Source organism: Lipomyces arxii (assembly GCF_038497795.1).
Source record: "Lipomyces arxii strain Phaff 12-163 unplaced genomic scaffold V1512scaffold_6, whole genome shotgun sequence".
Classification (NCBI taxonomy): Eukaryota; Fungi; Ascomycota; class Lipomycetes; order Lipomycetales; family Lipomycetaceae; genus Lipomyces; species Lipomyces arxii.
This window is the reverse complement of record NW_027117705.1, coordinates 273,798-298,870: the sequence shown is the minus strand read 5'-3', so window position 1 is coordinate 298,870 and position 25,073 is coordinate 273,798. Positions and strand designations below refer to the sequence as shown.

Sequence of the window (25,073 nt, the reverse complement as noted above, 5' to 3'; positions counted from 1 at the left end):
CAGGCACAGCCGCACCATGCACAGCCACACACATCAATGAACCAAATTTTTGATTCTTCCCTATTAAAAAAGACTCTTCATTTTAACTATAGAACACCTTTTCTTTCTTTAAATAATGTCAGCTCTTTTATTCGACGAATTATTCACAATTACAACACTCGATGATAAGCGGTACGACAGAGTGTCTCGCATAACAGCTACTTCAAATACTTCTCAAGATATTCATCTAACAGTTGATCTCAACACTGAATTATTTCCAGTTTCATTAGGTGAAGTCCTTTCAGTAGCAATTGCCAAATCGCTATCATTGCAATCAGATGCTTTAGCTGCTAGCTCATCTGGCTGGCGTGAACCAAAGCCCGGCGAGCGTGGCTTGGCTGATGACTACGATTATGTGATGTATGGAACAGTTTATAAATTTGAAGAGGGAAAAAACGATAACATGTGAGTTAAGAATACCATCTATGTCATTTTATTTTTGCTTACTTCATGCTTTCAGTGCTGTTTATGTATCATTCGGTGGATTGCTGTTATGTTTGGAAGGCGGGTACAAGAAGTTGGCTTCACTTAAGCAGGAAAACGTGTATCTTTTAATCCGGCGATAAAAGGATTTTACAACACAAAAACAGTTCAATTCATTTAGAATATGTACAATAATTACCATAGCATCTGCAAAAGCAACTTTTACCATTGTACAAATAATTTCTAACTTCAAATATCGTAACGCCTTCAAAAATTCTGCCCCGAACAACTCCAAAAATAATTACAAAATCTATATCAAGCGTTCATCCTGCTCTTCGCAAATACCACGTTCCAAAACATCAAGCGCTCGTTCATAGTACACAGGCGAGTGATGAAAAATGCCTCGACCAAACACAGGTTCACCAAATCGCTTGTCAACATCCAGAATAACCTTTCCTACCACACGAGTGGCCTTCCGAGTCCGACCATCGTGCGTCTCAAAAACCGTGGACGTTGTCAAATGATATACTTCTCCTGGGGGAACAAGTTTCTCGTTCTGCATGCCTTCGCGAAGCTTGCATAATTCAGTCCAGAGATACTCGTCATCTTGGGCATCAAAAAACGCACCAGTTCTGGACGCCAACTTTGATAGCACACGATTGCGAATCTGGTCGACCACACCTTGCTTGTCTGCCTTGAATGCAAGCGCAACGTTTTGAAAATCACGAAGAACACCAAGCGACAAACATGGAACAATGTCAAGACCATAGACAACAGAAGTCGTTAAATGACGAGTAGCCAATCTTAAATTTGAAGAAATTGTGGCTGTTGGTCCAAAAGCGTAACTGTGTATCTTCCGCCCAGCTGGCAAAGTCGAGTCTGCCGATGTCACAAATACTCCATCTATACTCGGCTCAGAAATCAAAATGCTCAGTAAAGCACCAACTCCACCACCCTAACAAGTTAGAGCGTATAAACAGATTCAACAAAAAGTTTACATACCAATGAATGACCGCAAATGACAAGACCATAGTCGGGACCTAGCTCTTCGAGTGCAACCTTAATAGTCATAAAAACCCGACTCAGAGGTCGTTTCAGCAACTTCGCTGATTTTAACATTCCTCGATGTGCTTTGTAAGTCTTACCCATCCATTCAAACTCTTCAAACTCGCACGTTAAATCCGTAAGAACATCTTCTAAGCCCAACGTTCCTCGAATTGTGAGTACGACTGTCTTGCTCATATGATCAACCGCAACGAAATGAACCAAAGGGATACCTCCAGACTGCTCAATTGCGGCGTCACTAAAGCTAGACAATAGAATATGTTCAAGACCAATTCCGGTGTGGTTTGCGAAAGCATGATGCTCTACGTGGTGGGAGTTGTCGTTGGACGGAAACATACGATCTGGCATACCAAGGCCTAGTAGTCGCATGAACGCCTGACCATAAGATGCGGAGGCGAATCGCATGTATTTAGCCATATTATGACAAATATGTGCAGGAGGAAACGGTTGGATTTGTGGCTCTTCGCTAGCATCCAACACTAGCGATGTTTGTGATTGTGTAGTTTTCAAAGTATAGAATGAAGTAGAAGATTTGCGTCGAAGCGATCGAGAAGCCGTAGGCGATGTCGGGGCCGAATTTGAAACCGACCCGGAAGAAGTTGGCTCTGTGTTAAGATGCAAATCTTTGAAGATGCCTACCCGGCTTCTTGGTTTGTTCAACGAGCGGCGAGGATCTGCAGATCTTGTGCCTGGGACAGAATTATGACGAACAAGAGTCTTGTTTGATTGTCCAAGGGACTGACTCAGCGGACTTCCTGGTCGCTTTGTGTGCAAATCTGCAGCCCTTATACTTTTCGACAACCTGCGAGATACTGAAGCCTCATGTTGAGCTGGCGACATGGTCGAGCCGTCTTCATTTCGCGAGGTATTGAAAGAAAGCTCATCTAGCTCTTCATCGTCCTCGTCCATATTTTCGTCCTCTCGAATCGGTGACTCTCCTGATCCAGAGTATGCTGGCGACGACGGCATTGAGGGTCGCGTGTCGAGAGACAAACGTCTGTCTCCCGGGGAGCCGACATCAACCAGGTCCTTTTCGTCAGGATCCTCAATCTCATACAACCTCTGATCAGGGGCCGAAGGAGTATACGAGCTTACCGACTGCTTGATAGACGATGTCCCACCACTAGGTGAGATGCTTCTAAGCCAGTTGATGTCTTCGCCCGTTCCTCGCTTCCTATTCAGTCTGCGACTAACACTTTGAAACATAACTCTGTATCTTGACTTTTCACCGTCTCGAGTGTCAGGGAATTGCTCTTCCATCACAACCGCGTTCTGAGGAATAGCAACTTCTGCCGTATCAGCTGAGCCGCCAATAACTTCAATTGTCGTGGTCTTGGTAGTGACTTCTTCTGTACTGACAAGAACTTCAGCTTCCGGCGCAATATGATTCACAACCGCAAGCTCATCGTACAAGTCTGCACGCGTATTCTTTACCTCAAGAGTTCTGGTCTCACCAGTATCAAGAACAACAACATCCCACAATGTACGCATCTCAATTGATTGCACTGTCCGTCTCCAGCCACGCGTCTGCAATATAGAGAAACAAGTGAGACCGGAAACAAGACCGTACATACCTGCACCATCTCCTAACTCCCGGCGGATCAAAGAAATAATGCTAGCAATTGCCCGAGAAGACTCTGTTGAGCCAAATATACTATCAATCATGTGAACCGAGTCTTGTACCAGGTTACTAAAAGTTGATACTGTAGATGTAGCAAGGTGAAATGATGCTGAGGCAAATAGCTGGGCCAAAGTTGTTGTTTTATGAATAGCATTCATCTACAACAGTATTAACAGGCCGGATCAAAACATCAACGTTTTTGTAACACTTACCCCCAATGTTGTAAATATACCACCATCAGGCACATCTTCTTCTGCTTTAAAAACAAGACTCTCGATCGCACGTTTGGAAACATCTATAGAAGTAATAGTGCCTAGGCGAGCCGAGTCTAGGATAGTTTCAGCAACAAAGGTGCCGAGGCGTAAGGATATGGTTGAAGAGCGCGACAAAGTTGAAACCAGTCTTGCGAGCCTTGAAGGTAGCAAAGTCGGCGACAAAGCTGACGACGGATCTTCTGAACGCATAACCAGACTCATAGTTGTGTGTAAATTGGCATGCGATAGGTGTAGACAAGAAAAAAGGTGATTGCGTACCAGATTGGGAGTGAAAGTGTGTCAAATGTGCGGCTCAACCCCAACGTGCACTATGGATGTGATAATAATGGAATACCGAAGACAATGTTGCTGATACAACGAAACACTAGCAGTCGGACACTAAATTAAAATCAGAATTCGAGTTAGAACCGAGCAAGAACGAGCGCAATCGAAGAAGGCAAGGGGCTCGACTGAGGCAAAATCAAAGGTGAGACTTTTGACCGTTACTGTGCGACTGCGGCTTCGCTGTCTGTTGGGGGATCAGTGACGCATTTCTGCATGTGATCCAAAAAAGGGAATCGTCTAGAATACTTCCTTATCTGAAAATTACCGCCACATTTGCCACATCTCTAATCCGTTGGCCACATACACAATAAGACGTGGCGGTGCCGTCGTGAACAACTGGCGCGACTTGAGAGCGAGTGATATTGACTCCGCCATCCCGAGCCACTTAAACACTCATCGACTGCCAATCTCGTTTCTTCCCGTCTATTACTCTTACTCTCCAACCACTATATATAACCATCTCGCTCTCTCTCCTATCAATCATCATTAGAACTTAATATTATTTTTACATACAGCACACATATTCACAATGCTTTTCAACGTTAAGACTGTCGACGGAAAACGTACGTTATCTCCCACCGGCATCGGCATCTCGCCACCGTCACAATTACAATCCATCACATTCTAACATTAGTATAGTCTTCTCTCTCACTGCAGATGAATCTGATAGTATAAGCAGTGTTAAGCTGTCACTGGAAGAACTATCTCATATTCCGGTATCGATGCAACGTCTCGTGCACTCGGGTGTCGTCTTGAAGGATTCGGCAGTAATCAGAGACTGTGACATCGAAGAGGGCGCAACCATCAACCTCGTTTTACGATTGCGTAACGGTGGCTCGTCAAAGAAAAGATGCTCTTTAAAGTCTTGCACTTCTGCCCCTCTTAGAATAGTTGGTGACTGTTCATTCTGTGAGGGTCATTTCTGTGCGAAGCATCGTTTACTTGAGGACCACAAATGCACTGGATTGCAAGATTGCAAGCAGCAGCTTCACGAGTATGTTACATTTTATTTATTTTTCATTTTTATGTATACTAATAATTAGGCGTAATGCTTTGAAGCTCCAGCAGGAACAGACGGTGGCCAGCAAGGTCTAATAAAGTTGGATTTGGCGTAATGCGTGGCAGTATAGTCACCACCACAATTTATCACCCATGGTCTACATTGAATCCTCCATCAGTCTTGCATTTCTTAAATCATCATTGCTTTTATTTATATTATAGTCTAGCGGTGCTGGTGTCCCCGGTGATTTGTGTTTGTACGCTTTCTGGCGGGGCACATGGGCAACGGTTTTTAATTTCCAAGGTTCGGTCATCTTTATAGCTTATATGGTACACTTCAGTAATTAGTGTCTTCCTTTTTTTTTGCTCGGTTTTTCTCTTGCGCTTGGTTGGTGTTTGAATCCTATCGCCGTTGCTTATTCGTCTCGTCGCGTTATCTCTTTCCACTATATATCTATATATATATTCGTGCTCTAATTTCATGTGGAACTGCTTATTTGGGTTTTTTTTTTGGTAGAGCATCAGTATTGTATCTTACCAGTTTAATATCATGTTATAATTAGTTCTTCCTACGTAATAATGTTATTATGCCTCCTTTTCGTCCACGTGAGCTCATGAGCTACAAGTTTCTACCGACAAACTTCTGGTTAAGACAGAATGTTTTGACCTTCTCTTTTATTGCATTTGCTTTCAACTTTACTATTTCTATCTAAGCAGCTATAATCACAGTGGACACTTGCGGTTTGGTTCTTTTAAGTCGCTTTGATTTCCCCAGGACATATCGGGAGTGGTTTTGTGTAAGCCGCGGTTTCAGTCTCCGACACACCCAATGACGCAATCTCAGGCGCATCTACTTGTTTAAAGTTTTGAATTCCAGTATGTTACCAAGATGAGGGTTTAGTACTTCACGTGATGGAGAAAATTAGACTTCAATAAATTGTTTCTTGGCATCTCAGTTGTCAGCTCTTCCCAACCTCAGCGAAATCTAAATCGCAAGGTGAAACTGCATATCCCCCTCATTCACGGCATAGAAGTGGCATACTACAGACTTCAGCTCATGAATTATCCGCAATTATAGCAGATAGTTTGATTATGACTTTGAAGCTTGAGCCAGAGTTGACGGATAGATCACAGCCTCCTGCTGATACTGAATGCGCTGGAGAATGCATCTATGCACTTGGCGGCTCCACACAGGTTGAGTCGCAACAAATGTCACGACGTGCACTCGTGCTTCGTGACCGATGGCTACGAATACGCGAGCTTGTCATTGAAATGCGGAAACGTATACCTGCACCAGTAGATTCAATGGGCTGTCATGTCCTACCCCCTGATATCGTCAAGACGAATTCTGTCGCGGTATGTACTTTTTTTTGAAAACAGATTTTGCTGTACTGGTGTTATATTACTTTGAAATTAATCTGTTTTGAAATTTTACTTCGATAATGGATGGTAGTGTGGGCAAATTTCGTCGCGTTTGTGTGAAGCATAGTGGAAGATTAAACTAACACTTTTCAATAGTCACAGAATCTGCAAATTTTACTTTCACTATTATTATCATCACAAACAAAAGATCAATACACTTTTGGATCAATGCAAGCCCTTCGTGCACATTTTCAGCCACTCGAAATTACACCAGAACGGATTCTGGCATTAGACGACATTGACCTGGATCGAATCATTAAGACAGTCGGATTTCACGCAAAAAAAACAATCTACATGAAGAAAATATCTGCTTTACTGCTAGGTAATGAGTTTAAAGGCAAGATCCCAACTGACCTTGACGTCCTGGTCAAAAGGTTTCCGGGCATCGGACCAAAAATGGGAATTTTGTACCTCCAGAATGCCAAGTTATATCCAGACGACACGCAAGATGGGTCTACTAATGAGATTGAGTACGGACTGGCGGTAGACACACACGTGCTCCGTTTGTCGCAACAGTTTAGGCTTGTATTCCCGCCCAGCAAGGGCGCGACGACCGTGACACCAGAAATCGCTCGTGCTCAGCTGGAGAAAATTGTGCCAAAAGAACATTGGAAAGACGCGAACCCGCTACTTGTAGGATTTGGTCAAACCGTATGTGGTGCTAGATCGAAAATGTGTGGAGATTGTGTCATTGCTGGGACAGGACTGTGCAAGGCTGAAATTAAGTCTAGCTTCAACAAGGTAAAGCTCGAAAGCAATCACATGAAAAATGAAAAAGCTCTCACAGTCGAAAGTACTACCACTGACATACCGCCAAAAGTAAGAAAAAGAAAATTCAAGGCGGAAATCAGCCGAGTGTTACAAAATTTTGCATATACCGACAATTTGGTTCCTGACATTGAAGACACTGTCGGCTCACGAAGGTTACGATCACAAAAGTAAATATTATACACATTAACGATGAACTAAACCATAACCCATTTCTGTATTAACAATAAAGTCAGCAAGACACAATTTAATTCAAATAATCTGGCGTTTCTGCTAGCTTATACTCGTTTATCAAGTCCGCGACCACTTCGCGCGCATCATCAAACTCGTCTAAACTGTCTACAAACATTGGCTGCCGGCGATACGGTTCCAAAAACGCGTTTCGTTTGCGTAACCGATCGTACTGATCCATCAACCGTTTAAACATCTATACTTGTCAACTATGCTTTCTCCAACACCATCACCGATTAACTTACAGAAGCAATGCTAGTATTGTTTGCTAGCATCAGACCGCTGACCCTGTTGGAGCTTTTCAGGTATGGAGATTTCTTTGTCAACGCGACTTGTATACTGGCCGGACCCCATGGAATAAAGGATGCCAAACCCCGCTCTCGTATCCGCAGCAAGCTCTTATGCACATCGGTTGGATCCGCCTCTCCTTGAATAATATTAAGAATTGAAATGAAGCACGAATCAGCCGACTGTTGCGTTGACACCATGCGATTCTTAGGCTGAAGCAGCCGTCGCATCACGTCGAGCACTGTAGTTTTTCGAACACTCTTTGCCTCATCAACGGAGTCCGCTGTAAAAGGAGTATACGCCGTCATCAGATAATGGCATCTAGGCGTCGGCACCAAACTACTAATCAGCGACACCAGATCGTTGTGCATGTACCCTGGATATCTCAACGTCTGAGTACTTGCAGCCATGACAGTCGCGACAAGCTGGTTTGTTTGATCAAATGTTGGATTCTGAACGCGTAAACTGTCTGCCGCTAACCGCGAAAGTGCGGCATTGTCGAGCACAGTGACCGCGTCTGCAAACTCAGTCAGTCGCCGCAAAGACAAAATGCTGTTGTATGGCTGCACGACGACTTCGGAGACTTGCTGAGATGCCGGAAAAACTGAATATGTTTGCACAATTTTTTTTGGAAATCGATCGCTCAGTCGCTCCAATAAAAATGATCCTAAACCACTTCCAGTGCCACCAGCAATAGAATGCATCAGCATAAATCCTTCTAGTGAATCACTGCCGTCTGCTTCTCTGTCCAGCATATCCATCAATTCATCCGCCAAAGTCTCACCAGCATGGTATCCTGACGCCCAGATGTTGCCGGCCCCACTACCATCGGTCCCGGTGTATATATTCTCTGGGTTGTACATTTTTGCAAACGGCCCGTTTCTAATACCTTGAATCACACGTGGCTCAAGGTCAATCAATAGGGCACGCGGGATGTACCGAGTATCGTCAGATTGATAGAAAAACACGTCTTTGCGGTCAGTAGTTGTACCTGCATTCGGTAGATCTGTGCGAAGATTGCCGTCTGGGCTTAAACCGTGCTCTAAACACAACTGCTCCCAAAACTTGCTGCCAATCTGATTGCCGCATTGACCTGTGTTGCGTTAATACTTTGGGTTCTGACAAAAGTTGTTCAAAAAATGCACCTGCTTGTAGTGTGATGATCTCTCTGCGCGAATACATTAGTTACAGTTCGTTTGTAGAGATCAACAACAATTTAACTAATCAAACATACCTAGGCATTCCAAAACAGTCCTTTATAAACTGTAATCTGTTAAAATGGCGTGAATGTGAAGTTTGACCCGTGACGAGACGCGCTGTGAACTAACTGTAAACAACTAAACCAAACCCTTATGCTTACAGACGCGCATGTACAATACCCTGAATTCCTCTTCAGTAATAGAGCCATTTGATCAACAGAAAATAATAGCAGTCTAATTAATAGTACAAATAATAAAACAGAAAAGAATAACAAAAACGCCCTTTTGTACACCGTACTACTTATTCATCAATTACTAAGCCATTTACTTAAAGCGGCGTGCTAAACACAGCATGTCTAGAGGCAACTCGTGTCTGTACATCTGCTTCGCGCAATGATCTCCAACGGCAGACTGTGTCAGAGTACCACCTACCTGCCAAAGCATCGACCTCGACCGTAGTTTCCTCATCCCATCTGTGACTGAGCTTCCAGTTGCGCTGCGCACTCACACGGTTTGGGACAATGACACGTTGGAACTCTGGATTGCCTGGTTCAAATAGCGAACCGCTAATTGTCAAACGGTCGCCGCCGTATAACAGTATTTTTTCAATAACCAAAATCTCCTCCTTTATATCTTTCTCTTTGCTGTCATTGGCATTATCACCGTCATCTTCTACCGGTACTAATCGTACAGCCTCGTCCTTCCAAATTTTTTCAGCGCCTAGAAATAGACCATTATACTCGACAGCGTCTTCGATCTGACCGCACCTATCAAACACGGACCACGACTGCAACATTTTTCCTAGTCGTCCTCCTGGTTTCTTTGATACTCGCGTTCGAGCAAGCCATGGCAGTATATCCTTTTCTTTGACGTCGCGAATAATTCTATTTTTGTGCAATGCATATAATGAGTAACCTTCTGTTTCTCTCTGTTCCTGTAGTTCTTTATCGACAGAAGCTTCGTTGTCATGAAGCTCTGGCCTGGACACAACAAGTGCAGGTTCATAGACCGTAGGTTCACCAGGTCGTCGGTACAAATACTGCACGATCTCTCCTAGCCTGTACCATGGTGCGCCAATTTTACGGTCCTCTTCTTTTTCCGCCTTCGCCAGTGCCATTCTAGCCATCGCTCGTATCCTCTCCGGTGTCAGTTTCTTTGTCGACTTGTTTCTGGTGTGTGACAGCAAAAGACCCATACTTCTAATTGTGCACAATTCGCATTCACACCGTGACCGATCGTGAGTTCCATCTGTAGCCAGCCATAGTAAGTGCGGCAGAAATTCATATGTCGTGCGGTACTTGCGCCCCGATGGATGGCCAAACATGTACATTCTTGTTTCCTTGTTTGCACCACCAGGTTTACTCGAAACCTGATCATATAATGCGTAACCTTCTGGTAAGAATTTTAACATGACTGCACCATTTCCTATAAAACAGATCATCAACATCTATCAACGCAAATGACCAACATAAATTTACCTTGTGGAATTTTCATGGCTTCCGCAAACATGGCTGAAAGTTTAGACAAGTAGTTTCTATACCGAGAATCATCCGGTAGAATCTTTACATAATAATTCAGCGAGCCGTCCGGTTTTGGCAGACTATTGAGCAGTCTGTTTGCTGGATGCATCGACTTGTCACCGTCCGACCAGTGGACAGTAATGATCGCACCCCCGGATCGCAACGGCCGACCGCTGGGTGTCGACGTAGCATATCGTTCAACTGGCTTCGACATTGTAAACAAGAGTCGACCATTCAGTTGCGACCATCCGCCGAACTTTTTGCCTTGAGCTGCTTTCGTTGGTGGACAAATGAAAACAGCCTAGCAGACAAGCTAGTACCAGACCCCTTTTAGTCTGTGGGTTAGGTTCAATATCTGCTCCAGCTCTGGAAGTACAAACAAGCCAGTCCATTGTTCTGAGACAACTGAGGAGCTTTTAGTGGAATTGAGAAGAATGCCATTAAAAGATTTGTCTGCTTTGGTAGACCGCTTGACAGAAGACGTCGAGAAATTAGAATTTGAGAACTTTGCGAAGGAGCAAGAGCGAGATCAAGATTTTGTGGTTAAAGATGCGGAGAACATATTTAGACAGACCATTTATCGAAACAAGCTGTTTTCCGTGAGCAATTTGTCAAGAATGAACATGAATTTAAATTAATACTAAAGAATCTGGAATATGCGCGGAAGCTGTTGACTCAGCTCGGCCAGGCATCTGCTGTGGGTACAGATATCAACGGGTCACGACGAATCGCTATTCAAAATGAAAGGAAACGGATACGAACCGTGCATGATGTAAGTCTAAGTTTAATTGACTCGAAGTTGGCCATTGAGCAAGTAAAATAACATTAGAATAGAAGCTAGAAATGCTTGATAAGGTATCTTACCAGCCATTAATATGCCGTCGTCGATGCTAATCCAAAGCAGACTTTAAAAGAACGGTCAGGTACCTTGAAATTTACACTAGTAGCGCGGAAACGTGAAACTTCAGATTTTTCTCGAAAGATCGTTCAAAATGAAGGCGATTTCGACTTGCTTTCGACCCCTACACCTCCTACGTTAGCCCCAATCATGATCGAAATATCAGCCGCCGTACCGGAAGGTGTTTCTACAACTCTCGAGTCTAGAATCGAGTATCATCGGCAACAACAGTCCGACATTGCTGCATCGCTACTAGCACAAACTCAACGGCTAAAACAAAATGCACAGTCTTTAGGCGCCAAATTGGACGCAGACAAAGACGTTGTTCAGAATGCGGTCGACGCGCTGGACAGGAACGTGACTAATATGCGGACTACAGGCGGTCGCTTGGATCAGTACCGTAACATCAGCGCCATTGGCTGGCGGTTCTACATTGGGAGCATACTCGTTATGTTCGTGGCTGTCTTGACTGGCGTCATCATCGTTAAACTTTTACCTAAATGGTAATTTGCATCAATCGGATGTATGTAAATAAATGAGCTTTGCCCAGATAATGTGACATGAATATTAATAAAATAGGCCGCTTGCATTGCTCGATGTGCAATATCAGCTAGCTGCGTACTTCTAAGTTCATCTGGACCTTTGGATTGGAGATCAAACCTACATTTTAGTTGGCATATGCCAATTTTTGTATAATGCTTTTAGTTCTTAATTAACGAACACGGCATAGTCGATCACATATTGTGACCAGCCACATGCGGCTGAGACCTTTACTCACTGTTATGCTGCTGATCTTAAAGTCTTTGAAGCCTATTCTACACACGCCTGCTTGCGCGAATGGATTGAAATTAAAAAGGTAAACAAGTTATGTCAAAGTTAATAACTAGACTATAACCGCAAATGATCTCTCCACACCCAAACTTCTTTCCAAGCCATGCAAAAAAAAAAAATAAAACCTACTTCCCATTAATTGTAATCCCATTTAGGCATCACAACGATCGTGTCTGCGTCTTCCGCATAGTTATAAGGCGGAAATAGTGGCAGGTTTTGCAACGCAAAGGGCCTCGTAATAGCTGCCTTTTCCAAAATTCGCCTGATGCCGTCGTATCCGCTCTGAGCTACAACGACGGCCCTAATCTCATCAATCCTGCTTTCCGCCAATGCGACAAAATCAGACCAGTCTCGCTGAGAAATTTGAGTTGCATCACAGCCGCGTTCAAGATGCGACTTTCGAATTCGCTGTGTCGGGCCAAGTGCCGGTGTGGCCATAGTTGCCAGTACAAGCGCCGGCCAACCGCATCGATCCTGTAATTCGTACACTCTCTCACATTGACGCAATCGGGCATGAACAATACTTGCTGAAACATCGTACTCAGCTTGCCAAGCCTTTGATATCTGCGTACGTTTACCCCATGACCCGTGTAGTTGGTTTTCCGAATGCCGCGCGGCGATATCAGTCCACCACCACTTCAGCCATTGACGTAAGCGCAAAACGTGGTTGTCGTGCTTAGAAGACAACTCTGCTCGACCTTTGATCACACTGCGCAACCACGGCTGCCGACTGAGCTCTCGTTTGTCTTTCGACAGCTTTAAGTCTGCCACGTAGGCGCGACCGCTATGCAGCGCAATCTCAGTGAACTCAAGTTTTCTTTTAGTATCACTGATTTCACGATCTTCGACAGAAGCGGGTGCTGACAAATTAATCGCTTTGCGTAGGTTTACAGCAGCACTCAAAAGTTCTGCAAACGCAGCCTCGGCAGAAAAATTGTGTTTAAACTTGGACTTGGATGTGTACATCCTTGACTCATCATCGTTTACACCTCCATTTGAAACCGGGCTAGCTTTCGCTCTCGTTTCCACTGGTAAAGACTTAACTGTCTTGCTCAACGATCTGACACTTGTTAATATGGACAAGTATTTCTTCAATACATGACTCACGTTCTCCGGCGCTTAAGCAACGCGGTGTCAAAGTTGTCATCGCCATCCGCAATGCTCTCCTTCCTTTTCAGATTTGATGGGACGTCTGCACGCAATCAGTATAATGCACTACGGAATACCAATCAACATCTTACCATTACTGTAAAGGTCTTGGCCGTCAGTATCAGACTCAATGTTAGCCTCACCGCCATCTGCATCCTTGTGCACCGAATGAACGGCGATAGGAGTAGAAGTGCTTTTGGGACCCATAACAACTCTCTTCACAGAGGGCTGCACATCGTTTGCATCTTCAACCGTCAAAGGGATTTTAGACCCCTCTACAGCAACTTTTTCGTCACTTTCAGTAATCGCATCGGAGCTTCTCTGATCAGTAGGAGCGGCCGCTCTGGCATTTTCCACAACTGACTGACAAACTAATCGCTTTTCAGCGACGAGATTTGCAGGCTTGACGAAAACTTCCGCTGTGGTTGAGTCAGCACATGACCTGTTCAGCTGTGGAAACTGTGGCACATTTGCTTGTGTAACTTCAACCAAACTCGTTGTTTCAGCATCTTTGGTAGATAAAGATGGTCTCGTATTGGAAGATAACGGATCAAATTTAGGTTGAAGCGAAGTATTTGACGCTGTATCTATCACTGACGTAATATCTGCATCAAGCTGTACATGCTTCAGTGCCGGCGTACTTGCTGCAGCATTTTCTGTGTTGATTGTGCGTAGCGGTGTCAAAGCAGTCTTCGGGGACACCGGCGATTCATTTGCTATATTCGGAGCTGTCGTATGTGTCGCGTCAGACGGCGTTAAATCTTTTGGCACGTGATTGATGGCTGCGAAACTCGGCGCTACCACTGACTCCTCTGACATTGAGCCAGAGGTTTTTAATGAGTTTCTTTTCGGTGGTAGCAATTCTGCAGACTGAATCGATGATCTCATAGAAGACTCTGGTACTGACTGATATGTTGTAAATGCAACATAAGAAGACAATTTTGGAGGCGATGGCGTTGCAGCTGGCGTCAAAATCGAGGTGACATGCTCTGCTCTTAGGTCCACTAGCCCTGTTTCTGCAGTCTCCGACACAATTGATGGTGAAATCTCTACAGGACGACCAAGAGCTCCGATCGACGGTGCTGGCAGACTTTGCGATACAATCGGCGACGGTGCAATTGGCCGATAGCCATCTCTCAAAGGAATTGTAGATTTCTTGCGTCGCCTCCCTTTGAATTTAGCCCCATCTTTCTCTTCAAGACCTGTGCTCTGTGTGCTTTTTCCCGTGCTTGTGTTCACTTGCCGAAAGCTTAAATCAAAATTGGTCTCTGTTTGTCGAGCCTTTTCATCTCTTGCAGACTTTCGCTTCATTTTAGATCTTGCAGTAGAGCTGGTATTCACTAAACTTGGCGTCACTGACTGCTTGTATGTGGCCGATGGAGACTGTGAAGCAGCAGCATCTAGTCCAGGGAAGGCGGACCCAGTCGCAACGTAACCTGGAGATGGCAACGGCGTCGTATTTGCCGTAAATTCACTATCGGTTTGAATCAACGACGCGATTGAAGTTCGTCTAGTACGCTCATCATTAGTTTGTGAAACATTCAATGGTGGTGACACAACTTGTGACATTGGAGAAGCGTGTTTAAATAATCTTGGTCCGGTTGAAGAGGTGTTAATGGTATTTGCTTGCTGTGACTTTTCAAGATTGTAGTCAGGCGAAGCTCGTTGTCTAGAGTTGCTGAAGGGCAACGGAAATTGTGACCGTGATTGCACTAGGGGGCTCGCACCGTAATCTGTTCGTAAAACTGGATATCTTCGATAGTCATCATACTTCACCCGCTCTCTCGAAAAATGCTTGCTGAAGTCAGACTGATTTCGCAAAAATTGTGACGATGCATCCTGCACGTCAGCGGAATTATACATAGGTACAGGCGACTGGTGGCACTGCTGGTGAGGGTCTTGACGCAGAGGCATTGTTCGAAATTGTGGCTCTATACCGCGTGCATCAGAAATTGGTGTAGATGAAGACGAATTTCTTGAAACTGGCTCCGGTGGATTCAACATGCGGGTCACCAAAGACGAAGACGACTTTGAGGGCGGTAGTTGCGGCCGCACTGGCGGCGGAGTGACCGGCCTTGCACTTGCGTTGGGCACCACATCGTAGGGTTTCGACATATGCATACGCGATCGCGGAGATAAAGGCATACCACGTGCAATCGCAGGCAACTGTACCGGTGATCTGATTAAGTTCGATGAAGATACCGATCCATAAGAAGAAGCTCTAGGTCGATCAAACATATGTCGGTCTTGATTCTCTGCTTGAAACTTTCCCAGTACAAAATTTTCGGAACCGTATTGAGTCTGTCCAATTGAGTTTGCAATGTTAGAAGACGGCTGTGTACTTAACATGCTAGAATAGCTCTGTGTGTATGGTTGTTGATAGCTAGGAGGACCGGATAAAATTGGAATTTTCGGATGATTTGCAGCCAGCCCAGGACCAACTGGAAAAGCCGGTCCTCTTGCGTAATCGCCATCGGTGCAAACACGCAGACTGCTCTGTCCATACAGAGTCCGATAATTTTGCGTCTGCTGTATAAGTGGCACTTCCGAGCTCTGTTGATGCGGGGAATGTTGCCACTGTGCACTTTGTTTATTCATCTGCGAATCGCGTAGAGCATAAGACTCATAATTACGTGCAGGAACATACGTTGGATGTCGAAAATAAGTGTTTGCTGGAGATTGTACGTGATATCTGTCACTAGAAGACTGAGCCATTACTAAACCTGGAATTCCATTAGCAAGGAACACAAATCAACACGATACGAAATGTGCGTAAATCAGAAAAAAGAAACCACATACTGAAAAATTTTAAATGACGCAAAAAAATATCTCGCCGCTATATTCGAAATCTGAATATTTCTAAAACAAAGCGTGAAGAGAAAGGGAAAAAGTGTGTATGGAACAATTAAAGGTGGGTAGAAGAAAGTCGCGAGATCGAAGCGACAAGTCCGTTGGTTCGGTCCCAGTGCGTTTTGAGTTTAGATTGGCGGGCCCGGGCGCACAAGGGCCGCATCAAGAGCGTGTCAGTTTCGCCAAAACGCCTTAAAACTGTGAGTATGTGCCATAACTGTAGTAAAATACGGCTTAAAAGCAACAGTGGCCCTGCCGCTCAGCGATGTCACTTGACTCGGCTGATCCGTCTAGATCCGCCACCCATCTTATTTAATCTATTAAGGAGATACGAAGAAAATGAAAGTTAAATATTTTTACTACTTAAAAGCACTTGACTGTATAATATTTGGAACAGCCTGTTAACATTTATATGTTCATTATGCAAAAATATCAAAACTAAAATAAGGCTCGTAAACAAGCCACAATACAAAACATAGTTGTCCACTTGAGATTTAAAACATCAACTTGCATTTATAATGGATCATAGTAATTGAAATAAATGTTTTATTTTTATAGGGCATTTGCCAGCTTCAAAATTACACTCTTAATGACCGCATCTGCAACGAACCACTTCGAGAACTCTCAAAACTTGTAATTTCGCCAATTTCAACCAAATCTGCTGCGCCATAGCTTTAAATACACAGCCACTGACACAGCCACAGACAACGGCTGCAGGAGCTCATCATGGTGGTGGTTGATAGCTGCCGGATCCAGTGTTATATTACAAGATTGCACTGAAGGCTGCTCTGGTTGGGCCAACAAGAACAAGTTTTGACGAATCAATAACAACAACGTGACCAGTCAATTGCTATGAGCGTTTCAACTGCCGTTCACTCTGCTCTGTCGTCTTCTCGTGAGATCTCATTTAGCAAGTGTAGCTTTTTAGCTCGACTAATGTATACTTTAAGCCTTCAAACCGGGACGGGATTACAACCATGCAGATGATCAGGAAGTGTGTAATTCAGGGCAAAGTCATATATTCAGTGTTCAAACTAACTTGTTGAATTTCTATAGTACAGACGTCTCCGTGACTTAGGTAGTTATTTTCTGATTTCACTGGGAGCAGTCTCACGATCCTAATTTTATAGCTCAAAATGAATACAATGCAAGATTGCGATTGCTGGATCAGGCACATGTAGCATACCAAAGTGGTGATGGAGCAGAGGCAAAGAAGTTATCAGAGTTAGGAAAACAGCACGGTGATGCCATGGATCTATATAATGCGCAAGCGGCTGCTGTAAGTTATATTCAACGGCGAATATCAGACATGCAAGTAATGCTTTTAGTTTGTTTTCCGAGCGAACAATGCTGATTCAGACGAAGACGAAATTGATCTACATGGTCTTTATGTCAAAGGCGAGTATCTGTATTCCAAACCTTTTTTAATTCTCATTAAAATCTAGAAGCAGAAGAGTACTTGACTCAGCGAATTGCAGCTTGCAAAGCTCGAAACGAATCCCATCTTGAAGTGTAGGTTCAGCGACATGGTGATCTGTTTTAAACTAAGTATGTCACTATAGAATTGTCGGTAAAGGAAATCATTCTTCTGGTGGGATTTCCAAGCTGAAAGTAAGACAATTTCCACAGCCTATTGGTTACTAGCTGACACTTTAGCCTGCTGTTGAACGTTTATGTCGAGAAAACCATTTTCAGTACGGTGTGGATGATGATAACTCGGGTGTCATTATCATCAACTTCAAGCAATCCGGGGGTAAAGTACCGATGTCCCAACTCCCCGTCGCGCCCAAGCACAATTTTGCTCAGAACATCTATTACTATCCTTCCCCTCAACAGCCACAAGCGTCTTATAGGCCAAATAAATATGATCACCAAGGACAGCTCCAATATGGTGGGTCCTATCCTGGAATGGCTACTTATCCCGGACATCCTCAACAAAAATTCGAAGTTGAACAGCCACAGCAGCAACAAAACGACGGTTTTATGAATTTGCTCAAAATGTGTCTCAAACAGTGTTGTGCTGTTATGTAAGACTAAACGCAATGTAAAAGATTCAGAAATTTGCGAGACAGCAAAAACAACCTTATGGGCTATGTTTTATGTATATTATCTAGATGTGTAAATTATCTAGAAGTAACCATTTTCAATTATTTGGTATGAGTTTTAAAATGTACATACACAAATAATATAGTGTAGTTGCTCTGCCCGCTTTCGCTCGGTACTAAGTTCTCCAGCACCCTTCTTAAATCCATCAGAATAAAACGTAAGCTTTCGACGTGACTACTCTGTACCAAAATTGCGATTTAAAAATTCTGCAAAAGCACCTTTAATTCTCAATGTATCAATCTGTCTGACTTTGTTTAGAGCCACAAAATTGCGCCGGATCCGTTGTAGTTGAGCGGTATGCATTGGTTCTACCGACAGAGTCACTGAGCTCGTATCGTTCAGCCAAATCTCTTGGGCACCTCCATCTGCTTGCCGTTCAACAATCAGCTTCACAACCTCTTGAGTCTGCTTGTCAAGTTCATAAATGTAATCTGTAAGCACAGCTGGTTTTAAAATTGTTGCGAAATTGGGCGGCTTGACTTTTCCAAAAATTATTGAGTTGAACAGCTGCTTAAATATAATGTTTTCTGCATTCAAGGCAGGATCGGAATATGATACCGTATACAGTGGCGAGTCCCATCTATTCATTCCATTAGGTTCCTCATATCTAAATACCAGTTGATCGAATCTAGCTGCAGTTAATTTTAAGATCTGGAGATTAGCAAGCAACTTACAAATCCTCTTCCCAAGCATTTGCTTTTTTGTTCCACTCCCGACAAACTTCAACAGGCGTGCCAACATGCACAATTGCATACGTAGACTCCTCAGCCTTTGCCTCGCAAAATATCTGATACCGGTATCCTTTAATGTAGTTTAAACCATCGACAATAACTATAGTATCTCTGGACAAATTGCGCTTGATGTCGGACATGATTGTAGCTCGAGCCATCTTTTCTTGTTTGGCATCTAACGGTGTTAAATCATATTCTACAAGTCTATGATGCTCGTGGGGTACCTCGATAAACGCTTGACCTTATATCATGAGTTTCATCTGAAATAACATGCACTTTACGATCTTTCGCGCTTGCTGCAAACGCCGCGGAAATTTCGCACGCTCGAGTAGACTTTCCCGAACATGGATAGCCAGTTAACAGTATGATTGGCATTGTGATCCTATTGCCTCGCTCTTTGACAATTAGAGTTGACTTGCCTTGTGAAGTGTCTGAGATTATATTTCACATGTAGGAGGAATAAATTTCCGCTATCGGGTTAGGGCTATTTCTTCGGATGAAAATGTGAACTAGTGTATAGGGGTTTGAGTGTAAGTTAATATAATAGCTATACTAGTTTTTCTGTGTTTTTACTCGCAACTTAAAAATGTTGCGAGATTTCAAAGCAACCGTTCATAATGCAGTTCAGTAAGTCCATATATCTTCTACTTATGAAAGAGTTCTATCTGCAGTTACCAGCCAAAAGGATTGACAATCTGGACACAAGAACAATGCTTATAGAGGAATGATATTTCACTCAGACCAGTCGGATAATCTAGATTTTAGAGACTTGAGGAATCTATTTAGTTTTTTTGGTATGGTAAACGTTCAGCAGTAACTAAATGAGGACTGGTGGCAGCATTGTGGCGAGGATCTACGGAATGCTCATCTATACATCGGTAACTTATAGCAGTATAAAAAGACTTTGTGAATTGAAAATCAAGTGACCTGAGACGCTAGTTTGCCGTTTGTTTAACGCAAACGTAACTTCAGTATTGTGTCAATCTATAATCTTATCTTCAACAAAAACGATCTGATGTTTTTAGTCTGGAAAAGCCAAGCATTCACAGGTTTATGAGAGAGAGAGAAACTAACAGACCCCTGAATGATATGTAAATATCTTATTGTCAAGTTAATGCTGCGATACTGACGTAGTGGCAAGCTACGTTAGTGACATCCAATAACATTTTCGTACTGACTATTTGCCATTTACTAATGGTTGATTTACAGTATTACCAATGACCCACCATTATAGATTGATGGAACAGCCGAATAAAGACCGATGAGGTTTAAACTGCCGCTTGGACCTTCTAAGGTCTTGTGAGCTACAGTTCTGTTGGCTCTGTCAATGCGCCGCATAGACCAAACTAGTGATGACAGTAGCTGACGCCACGAAAAAGATTTGAACGAATTAGTGATTTGTCTATCGCTTTCAGTCGCAAGGCTGTTGTGAGAATTTCATTGAATTACCTGCTCGTTTAATATGCACAAGCTGGTGTTTACTTTTATCTTCACTATCTTCACTATCTTCAATATCTTCACTATCTTCACTATCTTCACTATCAATCGTAAAAATGGCGGTAAACTATGGAAACCTGTAATTTACTTAAAATGTGGCGTCTGAAACCGTGATCTAACAGCGATTGGCAAATTCAACCGGTTGCCAAGGCATTGACTGCGTCACAATGCGCTAATCCTGCACTATTCACAACTTTCTGTACTGTCTTCCATCAGTTACGATTCAGTATCGCTGTATAATTGTACTGCATTATATTAATGATTATAACTTCTGACTTATTGTACTTGTCAATCGCTGTACGATTTATACCCCAAATCGAAATTGATCTGTGTCGGCTTATGGTCGCTTGGCAATGCAATACAAAAATGAGCTACAGAAATTTTTTTATGCCATAATAAGACATATAATCCGGAAACTTCACGCAGACGGTTTATTTTTTTCTAGTGACAGTACTGCTCGCTCGACAGTGAAGTCGTGCTATGGCATATTGCTTATGTTGAATTTCTGACAACGCTGATAACGGCTTGCATAAGAGATATGTTTGCATATTTACTCTATTCTCTAGATGTTTGTCTGTCTCTGTGGTCAACATCACTCACGAAGCGCCATAAGCAAGAACAATGCAACAATCTGGCCGACGAGATTGAAGAGCTTGAGCGACAAGCACTGAAAATGATGGCAAGTTAAAATACAGTAAAAACCTACAAACGATTGTCTGGCAAAAGAATACTCACCATGGCCCGATTATATTGACAAATGGTTAGAGAACTTACATATGTTAATAGAGTGGCCCTTGACATTTTGATTTATATCTTTCTGTCTTTTTATGATCGGGGTATTTGTTCTGTGAACTTCAAGGACGCCTTTCCCAGTGGCGTGCCAGCCGGTCAATAAAACTGGGTGAAGAAGACCGAGTGGAAATGGTTGGCTTTGCGTCTTTGTAGTCGTGTAGTAAGTAGTATATCAACTGCATCGTTCAGGGTTTCAGGGTTTCCCCGCCTGGAACTTTGAACCCTCATACATAGATATCTTCCAGCCTAATCAAATGTGCACACAGTTATGACGTTATGAGCTAGGTCTACTTTGTGGGTTCTGAATTTGTAGTCGTCGCCGTTGTTTAGTGCCTGCGTATTCACTTTGTATAGTGTGTTACAAGGGCTGCGCTCTACGGTGTAAAATATCTATTCATTAATAAAGTCAAGTGAAAAATGACAAGTGGGTTTATCACTATGGTTATAAACTATAGCTACGAGGAAAAAGGGTGTATAATAATAATATAATCTCGCAGAGGCTATCGGCATTACTATTTGGCTCTCATAAGAATGGCGTGAAGATATCTCCACATCTTGCTAAATTAGTCTTCACAATTTGAGGACGTTAAATTGGCAATAATAAAGTTTAGATTGATGTCCCAGAGAGATCTAGTGCGCCAAGTGTATAAAGCGATAGCAGGATCGTGCTTTTACAGTGAGCATATGCTCGATCGATGTAGACCGAGAGAATGTTATTACCTGAACAATTATCCGAGCTGAGGATGGCGCTGTGTCGGGACCACACGTATCATGTTAGTGCTGCGGATTGACCATAGTTTCGATATGATAAACGAGGTTTGCGTTGTCGATCATAGAGTAGACAGATATGAGATGGAACTGTCTGCATGACTGTCTCACAATTAGCTGTGGGGCCGGTTGGGAAGATGTCAAAAACTCATTTAATTTTTCTAGTATATTACTCTTCGTAGTTTAACGAAGCCTGTAATTTGAATTGTACATTGTTTATTGCTGATAAGTGTGATAACAGCGATCGAGATTGAAAGACATGCGCTTGACCTCAATAACCCTGATATTGTTGCTCGCCCAGACTTTTCTTGACTTTGAATTTTCTCTTGGTAATTTTTGCACAATATGGTATGTTCGCTTAACGAGCACTTACCGTCGCAGTAAGTCTTCTGTTTACTTTCCTGACCATTGCTACTGATTGGCTCACTGTTTCGTCTGTTATCTGCAAACTTATCTGCGATATCTTATCGCAGCTCTTGGAGCTTTTGTCTTTTTTAGAAATTTTTGATCCGCATTGGCGGATCATAATCACACACTCAATATCAGTCACACTGATAAGTGAAATTTGTGTCGAGTGTGGTGGGAATATAAAAACTGCCGAGTCAAGTCATGAATGGTACTTATATACAGACTGCTCATCCATTTGATATTGACTTACTGAATCTGACGGTCATACTGTACTGCAATAATGAACAATGATGCAAGAGCTATAGAGACTGTTATCAGCGCGTACACTGCTGCTGATATCGTTGAAGAGACAACACAGAGACGTGAAATTGAAACTCAAGAAACTGAATTCAAGCCAAATCTCTTCAAGCGAATCCTAGCAGTTGTATGGGATTGTGCAAACAAAAGTCCTGAAGAGCGGGCACTAGTTAATAAATTAGATGTTGGCATTTTGATTTATGTCATTTTGTCTTTTACGATGCAGGTCATTGACACAGCAAACGTCAGTAACGCATACGTTTCAGGCATGCAAGACGATGTAAGTTTGGTGCTCAAATACGCATTTTACTGATCATCGTAGCTCCAACTTTATGGTAACGAGCTGAATTATTTTTCAACAGCTCTTTATATTGGATACCTTGTTGGATCTGTTCCTAGCCAGTTCGTCCTATACAAAGTCCGTCCGTCTGTATGGATACCAACTTGCAACTTGGCCTGGAGTATTTGCGTGTTTTGTCTTGCCGCTGTCAAAAATGCTTGGGGTATTTACATTATTCGTTTTATTATTGGATTGACGGAGGCTGTGTGCTATCCGGCGTTTGCAATGTTAATCGGATCATGGTACAAGCCCGACGAGCTAGCCAAACGAATGGTTCTTTACGATGCTTCTTGGGCTATTGGAAACATCTGTTCTGGCTACATTCAAGCCGGTGTTTATTCTAGTATGAACGGTCTTCATGGTCTTCCCGGATGGAAGTGGCAGTTTATTGTTGACGGTTTAATCTCAGCCCCTGTCGCCATTCTTGGGTTCTATGCACTTCCTGATTTCCCCTCAACCACTCGTGCATTTTGGTTAAAGCCTCAACATCGCGAGTTGGCTATTAGCCGTATGCAAGATGTTGGCCGTAAGGGACCTCAGAGGATGACGCGCCAGCGCTTCTTCGCAATTTTCAAGAAGTTTAACGTCTACCCGTTCCTGCTTACTTATTCAATCTACTTGACCAACGGATCTAACTACATGAACTTGTGGTTAGACTCTCTAGGAACATTTTCAGTTGAGATGGTCAACATTTTACCTACCATTGGTTACGCTATTGCATTTATTGGTGCATTTATTTATGCTGTAGTTTCTGACTACACTAGATGGCGCTGGCAGTGTCTTCTCGTTGCCATATCGTTCAGCTTGATTGGCAATGTGATGCTTGCTATCTGGGAAATTCCCTATGGAGCAAAATTTTTTGCGTACTTGTTGCCTAATTTTGGTTCGCCAGTTTGGGGTCTGCTGCTCACATGGAGTACCGAAATGTTCCAAGACGACACTGAGTTGCGCGGGATGCTGCCTGCTCTTGGAAACACCTTGTGGTATGGATTTACCGCGTTCGTTCCAATTTTAGTTTTCCCGATGCAATACGCGCCGCGGTTTTTAGTTGGATACTGGGTTTCCAGTGCTTTCTTGATCACCATGGCTATTGGTGTTGTCACCATGGTCATTGGAAACAAGATTGAAGTAAAACGCAGAGGCTTGGTACTCAATAAGTACGGCCTAGCTGTTGAGAAAGAAGATCTTGAAAGCGCAATGTTTGTTGTGTCATCTGAAAGATCAGTTGGCTCGGTTTACGTGGAAGAAAGTGAGCGCGTTACTGTAAAGGCTGGAGAGAAAGATTGAATCATATGATTTGGATAAATGTTTTGCTTGATTTTGGTTTTCGCATATTCTTAGAAATACAGAAATGTTGCATAACCCAGTACCATTGAGCAAGACTAAGTTAAATGAACGAAACACTAGGAGTAGTACCCCGAGCTTGATTAAGTGCGAGAAAGCGAGACCAAGTCGAAGGCTCGTGTGTGATTTCCGACAATGGAGCAGCGAATGGAGGCCTGTAGAGACTAGACTCAAGGCCGAATTTGTCAAGTGCTCCAGTTGCTGTCAGTAATAGCCTTACTCTGGTAGTCCCCTTTCGGGTCGTACTAGATACATATTGCATATGGGTACGAATGAGTACGTTTGACATGTAGACAATGTCACCAACTACCGGTACATGATTCGGAGTCCAACTTCCCTCTCGATAACTGGTATGATTCATGTCCCATCCTGAAATTGACAATGGTTTTACCGCCGCGACGTCTGTCTTAGTAAATGATGTGCATGGGATTGACGGGTCGATGGTCCTCAGCGAAGTGAGCAGTCTAAAGTTGATCTAAACCGGATCTGAAGCAAAATAACAAGATCAATTAAGCTGACATAATTTGAGCCGTATGCCTTCAAATATGCTTTGTCTGCCAGTCTGAAATGTATGATATTCGATTGGGCGATATTGCCCTCTGGATCTGCCCACCTTGGACAAAAGGAGACTTACCTGCCTACTTCAGCCCAAGCTACAAGTTGGTTGCTGATCTATGAGTTGCGCGTACTTGCTCAGCTTCTTCCGCCAATTGAGACTCGTCAACTGGTAGGAGCAATCGCAGTTCAGCTAATATTGAAGCTCCTACATACACGACAAGTTTCCTACTGCTCATTTGCTAAAGCAGCCATGTAACCCCGACATAGAAGAACTCGTACGTCCAAGACGCATCCAAAATGGTGAGACTGATAGTTACAGCGCGGGCCGTC

General features: G+C 43.2%; 12 protein-coding genes across 12 annotated transcripts; 6 read left to right on the top strand and 6 right to left on the bottom strand.

The window, feature by feature from the left end:
- Nucleotides 1–25: 25 nt before the first annotated feature.
- V1512DRAFT_149986 (uncharacterized protein) lies at nt 26–792 on the top strand. Its single transcript, XM_066913040.1, has 2 exons — nt 26–444; nt 500–792. The coding sequence occupies exons 1-2, from the start codon at nt 116–118 to the stop codon at nt 603–605; spliced, it is 435 nt and encodes a 144-aa protein (XP_066771875.1). The 5' UTR covers nt 26–115; the 3' UTR covers nt 606–792.
- On the bottom strand, nt 629–3,899 carry V1512DRAFT_262068 (uncharacterized protein). The gene is made up of 3 exons (XM_066916184.1): nt 3,361–3,899; nt 1,465–3,306; nt 629–1,417 (listed from the first exon to the last, which is right to left on the bottom strand). The coding sequence occupies exons 1-3, from the start codon at nt 3,622–3,624 to the stop codon at nt 773–775; spliced, it is 2,751 nt and encodes a 916-aa protein (XP_066771874.1). The 5' UTR covers nt 3,625–3,899; the 3' UTR covers nt 629–772.
- Nucleotides 3,900–4,276: 377 nt separating this feature from the next.
- On the top strand, nt 4,277–4,842 carry V1512DRAFT_270925 (ubiquitin-related domain-containing protein; the record flags this gene model as incomplete). Its single annotated transcript, XM_066917627.1, has 3 exons — nt 4,277–4,310; nt 4,387–4,741; nt 4,791–4,842. 3 exons carry the CDS (start codon nt 4,277–4,279, stop codon nt 4,840–4,842), a joined length of 441 nt encoding a protein of 146 aa, XP_066771873.1.
- Nucleotides 4,843–6,018: 1,176 nt separating this feature from the next.
- Nucleotides 6,019–7,110, top strand: V1512DRAFT_270924 (DNA glycosylase; the record flags this gene model as incomplete). Its single annotated transcript, XM_066917626.1, has 2 exons — nt 6,019–6,102; nt 6,265–7,110. The coding sequence occupies 2 exons, from the start codon at nt 6,019–6,021 to the stop codon at nt 7,108–7,110; spliced, it is 930 nt and encodes a 309-aa protein (XP_066771872.1).
- Nucleotides 7,018–8,772, bottom strand: V1512DRAFT_262061 (Tubulin/FtsZ, GTPase domain-containing protein). Its single transcript, XM_066916183.1, has 3 exons — nt 8,601–8,772; nt 7,413–8,548; nt 7,018–7,363 (listed from the first exon to the last, which is right to left on the bottom strand). Exons 1-3 carry the CDS (start codon nt 8,635–8,637, stop codon nt 7,184–7,186), a joined length of 1,353 nt encoding a protein of 450 aa, XP_066771871.1. The 5' UTR covers nt 8,638–8,772; the 3' UTR covers nt 7,018–7,183.
- A 210-nt stretch (nt 8,773–8,982) lies between these two features.
- Nucleotides 8,983–10,388, bottom strand: V1512DRAFT_247403 (uncharacterized protein; the record flags this gene model as incomplete). The annotated part of the gene is made up of 2 exons (XM_066914486.1): nt 8,983–10,079; nt 10,133–10,388. The coding sequence occupies 2 exons, from the start codon at nt 10,386–10,388 to the stop codon at nt 8,983–8,985; spliced, it is 1,353 nt and encodes a 450-aa protein (XP_066771870.1).
- A 93-nt stretch (nt 10,389–10,481) lies between these two features.
- V1512DRAFT_150186 (uncharacterized protein) lies at nt 10,482–11,809 on the top strand. Its single transcript, XM_066913041.1, has 4 exons — nt 10,482–10,773; nt 10,821–10,946; nt 11,009–11,029; nt 11,079–11,809. Exons 1-4 carry the CDS (start codon nt 10,609–10,611, stop codon nt 11,577–11,579), a joined length of 813 nt encoding a protein of 270 aa, XP_066771869.1. The 5' UTR covers nt 10,482–10,608; the 3' UTR covers nt 11,580–11,809.
- Nucleotides 11,810–11,920: 111 nt separating this feature from the next.
- On the bottom strand, nt 11,921–16,174 carry V1512DRAFT_262053 (uncharacterized protein). The gene is made up of 3 exons (XM_066916182.1): nt 13,145–16,174; nt 13,011–13,095; nt 11,921–12,963 (listed from the first exon to the last, which is right to left on the bottom strand). The coding sequence occupies exons 1-3, from the start codon at nt 15,765–15,767 to the stop codon at nt 12,039–12,041; spliced, it is 3,633 nt and encodes a 1,210-aa protein (XP_066771868.1). The 5' UTR covers nt 15,768–16,174; the 3' UTR covers nt 11,921–12,038.
- Nucleotides 16,175–16,288: 114 nt separating this feature from the next.
- V1512DRAFT_262048 (uncharacterized protein) lies at nt 16,289–18,049 on the top strand. The gene is made up of 8 exons (XM_066916181.1): nt 16,289–16,797; nt 16,853–16,896; nt 16,959–16,980; nt 17,033–17,181; nt 17,231–17,300; nt 17,348–17,414; nt 17,465–17,513; nt 17,559–18,049. Exons 1-8 carry the CDS (start codon nt 16,755–16,757, stop codon nt 17,931–17,933), a joined length of 819 nt encoding a protein of 272 aa, XP_066771867.1. The 5' UTR covers nt 16,289–16,754; the 3' UTR covers nt 17,934–18,049.
- Nucleotides 18,050–18,182: 133 nt separating this feature from the next.
- On the bottom strand, nt 18,183–19,114 carry V1512DRAFT_270920 (chromatin associated protein KTI12; the record flags this gene model as incomplete). Its single annotated transcript, XM_066917625.1, has 3 exons — nt 18,183–18,636; nt 18,683–18,914; nt 18,964–19,114. The coding sequence occupies 3 exons, from the start codon at nt 19,112–19,114 to the stop codon at nt 18,183–18,185; spliced, it is 837 nt and encodes a 278-aa protein (XP_066771866.1).
- A 3,235-nt stretch (nt 19,115–22,349) lies between these two features.
- V1512DRAFT_148403 (major facilitator superfamily domain-containing protein) lies at nt 22,350–24,178 on the top strand. The gene is made up of 2 exons (XM_066913039.1): nt 22,350–22,781; nt 22,824–24,178. The coding sequence occupies exons 1-2, from the start codon at nt 22,485–22,487 to the stop codon at nt 24,126–24,128; spliced, it is 1,602 nt and encodes a 533-aa protein (XP_066771865.1). The 5' UTR covers nt 22,350–22,484; the 3' UTR covers nt 24,129–24,178.
- A 59-nt stretch (nt 24,179–24,237) lies between these two features.
- V1512DRAFT_195284 (uncharacterized protein) lies at nt 24,238–24,645 on the bottom strand (the record flags this gene model as incomplete). The annotated part of the gene is made up of 1 exon (XM_066913156.1): nt 24,238–24,645. A coding segment is annotated over one exon (408 nt), but the record flags the coding sequence as incomplete, so codon positions are not given.
- Between the last annotated feature and the right edge of the window lie 428 nt (nt 24,646–25,073).

What these genes read in the sequence shown, in the direction of transcription:
- V1512DRAFT_149986 (XM_066913040.1), top strand. Translation starts at nt 116, where the DNA reads ATGTCAGCTCTTTTATTCGACGAATTATTCACAATTACAACACTCGAT. An exon ending in GAGGGAAAAAACGATAACAT is followed by an intron (nt 445 to 499) that starts GTGAGTTAAGAA and finishes TCATGCTTTCAG; the next exon opens with TGCTGTTTATGTATCATTCG.
- V1512DRAFT_262068 (XM_066916184.1), bottom strand. Translation starts at nt 3,624, where the DNA reads ATGAGTCTGGTTATGCGTTCAGAAGATCCGTCGTCAGCTTTGTCGCCG. An exon ending in GTATATTTACAACATTGGGG is followed by an intron (nt 3,307 to 3,360) that starts GTAAGTGTTACA and finishes ATACTGTTGTAG; the next exon opens with ATGAATGCTATTCATAAAAC. An exon ending in TCATTTGCGGTCATTCATTG is followed by an intron (nt 1,418 to 1,464) that starts GTATGTAAACTT and finishes CTAACTTGTTAG; the next exon opens with GGTGGTGGAGTTGGTGCTTT.
- V1512DRAFT_262061 (XM_066916183.1), bottom strand. Translation starts at nt 8,637, where the DNA reads ATGTATTCGCGCAGAGAGATCATCACACTACAAGCAG. An exon ending in GATCATCACACTACAAGCAG is followed by an intron (nt 8,549 to 8,600) that starts GTGCATTTTTTG and finishes AACGCAACACAG; the next exon opens with GTCAATGCGGCAATCAGATT. An exon ending in ACAATACTAGCATTGCTTCT is followed by an intron (nt 7,364 to 7,412) that starts GTAAGTTAATCG and finishes TGACAAGTATAG; the next exon opens with ATGTTTAAACGGTTGATGGA.
- V1512DRAFT_150186 (XM_066913041.1), top strand. Translation starts at nt 10,609, where the DNA reads ATGCCATTAAAAGATTTGTCTGCTTTGGTAGACCGCTTGACAGAAGAC. An exon ending in ATCGAAACAAGCTGTTTTCC is followed by an intron (nt 10,774 to 10,820) that starts GTGAGCAATTTG and finishes TTAATACTAAAG; the next exon opens with AATCTGGAATATGCGCGGAA. An exon ending in GGATACGAACCGTGCATGAT is followed by an intron (nt 10,947 to 11,008) that starts GTAAGTCTAAGT and finishes ACATTAGAATAG; the next exon opens with AAGCTAGAAATGCTTGATAA.
- V1512DRAFT_262053 (XM_066916182.1), bottom strand. Translation starts at nt 15,767, where the DNA reads ATGGCTCAGTCTTCTAGTGACAGATATCACGTACAATCTCCAGCAAAC. An exon ending in CCAAGACCTTTACAGTAATG is followed by an intron (nt 13,096 to 13,144) that starts GTAAGATGTTGA and finishes GATTGCGTGCAG; the next exon opens with ACGTCCCATCAAATCTGAAA. An exon ending in TTGCTTAAGCGCCGGAGAAC is followed by an intron (nt 12,964 to 13,010) that starts GTGAGTCATGTA and finishes AACAAGTGTCAG; the next exon opens with ATCGTTGAGCAAGACAGTTA.
- V1512DRAFT_262048 (XM_066916181.1), top strand. Translation starts at nt 16,755, where the DNA reads ATGAGCGTTTCAACTGCCGTTCACTCTGCTCTGTCGTCTTCTC. An exon ending in ACCATGCAGATGATCAGGAA is followed by an intron (nt 16,897 to 16,958) that starts GTGTGTAATTCA and finishes GAATTTCTATAG; the next exon opens with TACAGACGTCTCCGTGACTT. An exon ending in ATAATGCGCAAGCGGCTGCT is followed by an intron (nt 17,182 to 17,230) that starts GTAAGTTATATT and finishes TAATGCTTTTAG; the next exon opens with TTTGTTTTCCGAGCGAACAA.
- V1512DRAFT_148403 (XM_066913039.1), top strand. Translation starts at nt 22,485, where the DNA reads ATGAACAATGATGCAAGAGCTATAGAGACTGTTATCAGCGCGTACACT. An exon ending in TTTCAGGCATGCAAGACGAT is followed by an intron (nt 22,782 to 22,823) that starts GTAAGTTTGGTG and finishes TGATCATCGTAG; the next exon opens with CTCCAACTTTATGGTAACGA.